At 45.3% G+C, this 7,247-nt stretch overlaps 1 protein-coding gene across 1 annotated transcript; it reads right to left on the minus strand.

Annotated features, from left to right (window-relative positions):
* Positions 1 to 1,118: 1,118 nt before the first annotated feature.
* On the minus strand, positions 1,119 to 5,359 carry PPP1R3C (protein phosphatase 1 regulatory subunit 3C). Its single transcript, XM_074908381.1, has 2 exons — positions 5,237 to 5,359; positions 1,119 to 3,662 (listed from the first exon to the last, which is right to left on the minus strand). The coding sequence occupies exons 1-2, from the start codon at positions 5,248 to 5,250 to the stop codon at positions 2,717 to 2,719; spliced, it is 960 nt and encodes a 319-aa protein (XP_074764482.1). The 5' UTR covers positions 5,251 to 5,359; the 3' UTR covers positions 1,119 to 2,716.
* Positions 5,360 to 7,247: the final 1,888 nt, after the last annotated feature.

A 7,247-nucleotide genomic window follows, 5' to 3' on the forward strand; every position in this document is an offset into this window, starting at 1 on the left:
TGAGCGACACTGCAGCACCACATTGCCTCTCTGCTGGGCAAATAAGATCTTGCAAGGCATCTATGCAAAGAAGATGGCTTAAAGCCAGAGCTTGGTCAAAGGAACCTGTCTTCTGGTATTTTTAAGTGATTTATGTCTCAGTCAAGAGAAGTAAGCATTTTCTCTTGTGATGGCTGGTCGCAAAACTTGGCCGGAGGATAAGAAATGCTACTTTTCCTCATCAAAAAGGCTTCTGCTCTAAGCAGTAGCCTTGCATCTAGTTTGCTGATGCAAAGTCCCCCATTGAGGTAGAAGAGCCTTTGAGCCACTTAAGTTACAAATCTCTCTTCATTTCACTACTTTTTCTAGACCAGGGAGCTGGTGGTGCAGTGTAGATCATAAGAGCTCCTGTGCAGTATGACAGTGTAGTACTTAGTAGAGTTTGAGATTGTTAGATGGCACTGGGGAAAGGAGGGCTCTGTGTCCAGTGCACACTTTGCAATGTGGAAGCTCTACATTCGTTCCCCAGGTAACATGCTGTTAGTGCCATGTTTGCAGGGAGTTGGTTGGTACTGATGGCAATTCAGCTGGGTTCCTGTGTCTGAGAAGAAAACCCAGTCTGCCAGTGCCCCAAACAGCAGTACAGCTGCATAACGAGCTAAGTACCAGGTGAAAGTGAGCCAGAAGACATTAAGTGCTGTTATCTAGATGCACCCATGCAAGCATCACATATGCTATAGCTCAGCAGGTAAGTCTGGCCATCAGATTAAGACAGACTCCTGCCAGACAGACTCACCCATGGCACAGCAAGATCCCTAACAGAATCTGTCAAACCAAAATATTGCAGTTAAATTTGGTGAGATACACTTGTTTTTGTTTGGGGGTTTGAGTTTGGGTTTTTTTTTTCAAATGACACAACTCATAAGGCAAATACTTTTGAGGACCTCTCATTTAGTGAAGAACTTGGATTTCATCTTTAGGGTAATGCCAGCTGCTGACTTGAGATACCATACCACAGCCAGCTTTAGTAGCATCCCATGGCACAGAACAAACCGGTTATACCTTATATCACAACTAAAGTTGTTTAAAGAATAGAAAAGATAAGAGAAAATAGACGGATTGAGCTGACACAGTAAGAACCAGGTGTATCAAAATACAATTTATTCTTAAAATAGCTAGTTTACACATAACAGCAAGGGTTATGTAGGGGAAAAGTGCAATTAGTGGAGGAGGCTTATTTCACCTTAGTATTTGTCTCATTGCACTGCAAGTAGCTTCAGAGTCAGGATATTATAATTCTTAGCAATGGGCAAAAATGTGATTTATATTTTGATGTTAACAGCATTTCTGTACAGCTAAAAGGTGTGCCAGTATTCACACCTGCCAGGTACGTATTCGACAATTTCTCACACAAGTCTTGCATGAAACACATATCACCTTTACAGTCTGACAGCCCAGAAACTAAATTATAAGCATACAGATAAAAATATACATTAGTTTACTGAAGTAAAAAAAAAAAAACTTCAGAAAATGAGGTACAATAAAACAGAGCAGTTTTCTATTTATGTGCAAGCTATATTCAGTCTAGAAGAAACTAGCAATCCTGCTCTTTTAAAGAAATCAACTTTCACAAAGTGCAGCTAATTCACTGTCTTCAATATGAAGGACCTTGCCTATGTTACACACTTGTGGAAAGTCATTGCTAACTTTGCAATAGGGAGTAGGATATTCGACCATCAGATGCTGTTAAGATTAGATCGGGTGATGAGTCAAATCATCTAATGTTGCTATGGTCTAGGAAGCTTACAAATCACGTTTTGTCACCTAAGCCTCTTTTTGGCATGTAGGGTAGTTTTACTTTTTTTTTAAAAGGCATACTTTTCTTTTAAAATTAGAAGGTAACCATCTGCCTGCCAAGTGAGTAGGATGATGAAGTCAAGGTTAGATTCGTTCTCAAATGAAAGACACTTATTATTCACAAAGCCAATGAGGACAGAGATGTCTTCCCAAAGCAGAGGTCACTTCAACCACTCTGCATTGTTTTCTGTATTCTCCTTTGTATTCCACAGAACTTTCTGTGGGATTTAGAAGACCAGCTTTGAAAAGAAGAAATTAGAATACGGTACATTTCCAAGTTATACAGCACATTCTACTTCTTCCTCTTCTCCTACTTTTCCATTATCCTCTCCAAGTTTCTTAACCTGTATTGAAGTCACAAATCCTACCTGCCTCTGCTACAAGCACATAGAGAGTCATAGCAAGCCTCCATCCTGACAGCATCACCTGATATCTACTGCACTCCTAATAGGTGCAAAGTGGATTGTGACGTTCTGTTCATGTAACATCCCTGTGCACGCACACCCTCTCACACATGCAGTTACTAACGCTTACTAAAATACCATTGCCTTACATACTTCCTCCCAAGAGTGTCCGTCCTTCTGACCCAGGAGAGCCAACAGCAGAAAGCAAGCAGCACATACTTAAGATACTGGCATGCTATTTCTATAGTGGGTGACATATGCATGGCTTTTATCTTGGGTTTCTTTGTGCCAAGGATAAGTTTTGGCAAAGAACTTCAGTAGCATAATATGGTTTAACAAGTCTTGCAGACTAGTGAATTTGGATTATGTTCAGACAGCCAACAAAACCTGCCAGGTGGTTTCACTGCATAGTATGTGAACCAGAAAACTAACACTGTTCTGTTGCCAGTGGAAGAATGCTTCCTTGCTAGTATGGATCACCAATATGGTGATGAATTTTCAATTTGACCCAAGCTCTGCCATTGGGGAAAGAGACCACTGGACAGCCTTGGACTGCCTAGTTGATCAGGCTCTTGCTCTTGTTCTCTCCTTGGAGTCTGAAGATCTACACAGTCTTTCTTGGCAGGTGGTATCTGAACACCATCAGGTTTCCACTCTGCATGGAGAATCTTGTAATTTTGACCCTCATTATTGTCCCAGAAGGTATGTTCTCCACTTTGGTAAGAAATGCAAAACTCTATCTTCTCTTCAGAGGAAATGGCAGGAGGCAAGTCAATGATAAATGAGAAGGTATCATTTTCAGAATCATCGTAAACATTGTTCATGTATACACACTCAACGTCTCTGTAGGTCTTCCATGTATCAAAGGTAATTCGAACCTGAACCTTTTTTTCAAAGCTCACATTTTTCACTTTCACAGTGCCCGACAGCACCTTCTCTTGCAGGGTGCAGTTCTCCAGGCAGACCAAATTCTTCTGCAGGCGGTTCCTGAAGTCCAGGTAGTCAGCCGAGGGCCGAGGGAAACCTAGAATCAAGGTTTTCTCCTCGTGCAGCTTTAAGCCAGATGTTATGTTTTCAAGGCCTAAGAGGTCAAACTGAAGATCCCACGCAGGGTGCTCCTGGAACTCAGAGAATGTGTGTATTGCCGTCAGGGACAGCCCCTTCGAGTCTGCAAACACAACTCGTTTCTTGGCTCGGACTGCTGAGTGGTTCCAGTTGTCGTTCTGAGCTTCAGAGTCACGTTTCACATGAAGACACGGTCTGAGAGGTTTTAATCTGTTCACAAAATTGTTTCTTTGACAGTCCTCAAGGGGGCTGAGAAAACTCTTCAGCGGTGGAGAATGGGCTAAGCAAATTCTCATGGCCATGTCCACAGGCATGATGGAGCTTGGCAAGGGTCTTGGGTCCAAGATCTGTATCATTCTGAAAGGAGCAGAAAGACAGAATGTTATTTGTTACATCAGGTAAGAAGCTTCTCAAGAATGCATATTTGCTTCATCCCCTGTCTTAATTATTCATAGCTTTAAATAATGCAGCCTAAATTAAAATGGACAGTTCAAGTGAAGGAACTAGGGTGCAACTATTCAGTTATTTCTTGCTAATGCTGAACTCTTTCAATTCAAACGTAGTCTCATTTGCTTCTTCTGAACCTCTAAAAAACAGATTTTAGTGACAGCTAATTAAACGCATTTCCTTGAAAATACATAAAAGAACATTCTAGTAACCAGTAAAACAGATCCAGTTACAGTGAAAGTGCTCACTCACATTAGCTCCCTTTTAGAGACTCTGAGCCAGGTCTTAAAATTCCAGCAAGCTGGATCAGCTGCTTCATCTCTGAGCAGAGGCAGCACTATATTAAGCAAGTCACCTATCCCATCGGAGCATCAAATGGGGATGCTATGTATCTTGATGCAGAACAGTCATGCTGTGGCTCCGAACAACCGTAAGTGCATTTATAAGGCACTGTAGGTTTTGTTAATTCAGATGAATAAAAATGCTGAAGTATCTTTGGAAATATTTTCTATGAGCTATTCACCTAGGTCTAGGTATTGGAGCTCTTTTGCACTGCCAATGTTGACTGCTGGGTGAATAGAAGAAAAAAAAAGGGGGGGAACTTTATTTTTTTTTCACCTCATTGTGCTTAAAAACATCTTTTTATAAACCTGAAGTCAAAGCTGAAAGCCAACTTCAAGTATTCAAAAATCCTACAGCTTTATTTGTAAGGACTTACTCATAACCCTCCCTCTCGTATGATGAAAATCACAATTACTATGCAAGAGCAGGGCCCATTCAAAGCCAGTCAACTTGAATATTTGTAAAAAGGGGCTTCAAATGCAGCACAGTCCTTCTGAGAAGGATGCAGTTTTTGCTCAAAATGTGGATTTTTGTTGAGTCATGGGAAGCCAGAGCATTTGCTTTGTCACTTAAATAAATGGCTTTCTCCTTCCCAGGGTGCTTATGGTATTCCAGAGCCCTGCCAAAAAAAAAGGCAGAATATGCACTGGCCTCTTAATTCTTCTCCTTTTTTTTTATTGTGGCAGTACTTGCCATAATAAGTAGGACACAGAGAGTACCAGTATCAAATCAATCAAGTTTTGCCTTACTGTAATAGGAAAAGAATGAAAGCTTCAAAATACTCTCTGCAACTTCCGTGACCAGCTCCTAAGCTTTTGCTTAGAGGAAGGGGGAGGGAAAAAAAACCCCAATAAAAAATAACCAACACCACAGCCTGAAAAAGACAGGCTGCTAGAAGAGGCAAGAAGGAACTGCTGGCAAGAGACGAGGCAGGTTCCGCGCTACCCAAGTGTAAGGGCGCGTTTGCAGGACCGACAAAACCGGGGGAGGGGGGAGGGAGGAGAGCCGCGCGCCTTGCGGCTTTACTCCCCCGAGGCTGAAGCCCGGCGGCGGCGGCTGCCTCCGCGCGTGCGGAGGGGCGCGCCTAGACAACGCGGAGGTCCCGCGCCCCGCGGCGCTGGCCCGGGGGCGGCGGCGCTTACCTGCTGCAGTGCATGGGGCCGCGCCGCCGCCTCCTGCTCCCGGGGCCGCTCCGCGCCTCGCTCGCCCGCCCCGCCGCCGCCTTTATGGGGCCCTGCCCGCGGCGGGCGGCCAAGGGGCGGCCCCGGTCCCGCGGGGGCCGGCGCGGCGGGGCTCTGCGTGCCGGCGGGGGCGGCTGCCGGCGGGGGGGCGGCTGCCGCCGCTTCACGTGCCCTGGCGCGGCGGCGGCGGGCCCGGCTGCGGAGCCGCCCCCTGCGCAGGGACACCCGCGGGTTCCGTCTCATTTTTACTTTTAATTTTTTTCTCTTCCCCCTCCTCCCCCCTCCTTTCCCGCCCCCCTGTTTTTTCCTCTTTTTTTTTTTTTTTTTTTTTTTTTTTTTTCCCAAAGGCTCAATTATATTGCCTACTTATGGCCAGGGGCCCTCACTCTTCTGTTTTCACGGTTCTCCTGTCTTACTGCAAGTGTTTCCAAGGGGGAGCCAGGCAGCCCCCTCCGTGACAGGAATCAGCCCGCCAGACCTGGCCCGGGGGGGAGCAGGGAGCTACGGCGCTGCAGGAGCCTGCGCCAAAACTGCGCCTTGCTCTCCTGTCCTCAGTCGGAAAGGCAGGAGACGAGGCCTCGACAGGGCGGCTGGAAGGCAGGCAGGAGTTTCAGAGAGAACTTGCTCAAACACCTACTTTTTCAAGCAGCTGGAAAGCAAACAGGGATTTTGCTACCTGGGATTTCCATGTGAAGTGGATATTGTTTCACAGGTCAAAGTAGGACTGTTTCAAGTTACTGCTAAAGGATGTTACCTAATGGCACAAAAGTAATACCCAGTTGAAATTACAGACTGCCAGCTTCTTTGAAAAGGAGCTGGAGCCCTACGTTGTAAGATGATGTTGCCAGGGCCAGAAATCTGTCATCCTGGAAGATAACTGTCCTTGTCCTCAATGAAAAAAAGTACTTTTGGACGTTTAATTCGAATAGTGCTGATGGCTTTTCACCTCCCACACATGGTGATATGCTCGCCTTCTGAGGACGTGATAAGCCTTCTGGTCGTTCCCACATTGTATCTATTGCCTGTTTCTATTGCAAAGGGACAAAAATTGGTATAACACAGTCTCTGCTGCCCTAGCCATAGCAATGATGTGTTAATGCTTGCGTCCTGCCTCCCAGAAGGCCACACACACAGGATCCACAAGGCTGACAAGCAGATGCTGGAGGAGTGGACAGCCCACGTGTGGCTGCATGCTGTCTTCTGCAGGCTGTGAGTCGCCCAGGGAAGGTCCATCCCCGAGCTACTGCTCTTCAAAGACTGTGCCCTGACTGCTAAACTGGCTCTGTGGGTCTTCTGTGGATCAGGTTTCACTGTCACCTTCTTGCTGGTCCATCTGCTCTTTCCCAAGGGCAACAGGTGACTTACAGTCACACTATAAGATGTGATACAGAGTCTGTGAACTGTAATTTTCTGAGTTAATAGTTTTTATCAGTAGAAGAGACTATGCACTAAGAACAGCAGGAAGTCATGTGCTCTGCATGAAGCAAGGGGACTTAGTGATGAATAGATACATAATTTTTCTGGCTCACGCAAATTGTTTTTCTGTTCTTGGTTTGGGAGCAAAAAAAATGAAAAGCTCCACTGTTACGTGTGAGAGTTTATGAGGAAATAGTGTGTGATTATGTGAGCACGGTGGGTGGCAACAAGGGCACCTCTACTTTGGATTCAAACTACACTGAAACAGAGAAAAAAAACAGTCATGAAAGGGCTGAAGAGGGAAGATTTCTGCTGACTGATGCATGGCCCACGGATCAGTACACTGTCTCTGTATGTATAATGAGAGTATTCATAGGACAGTAAGACTTCAGTTTCTTAGCTCAGACCCTTGGTGACTGAAGTTCCTGCCTTTCGTGCCAGTACATGACACTAAGTGTCACACAGATGAAGCCCGAAGCACTAACTGGCAATGCAGACAAGGTTTTGGAAAGTACTGCTCTGTTCCCTGGTGCCAGTTATTCAGGATGACCTTCCC

This window comes from Athene noctua, chromosome 5, assembly GCF_965140245.1.
Source record: "Athene noctua chromosome 5, bAthNoc1.hap1.1, whole genome shotgun sequence".
Classification (NCBI taxonomy): Eukaryota; Metazoa; Chordata; class Aves; order Strigiformes; family Strigidae; genus Athene; species Athene noctua.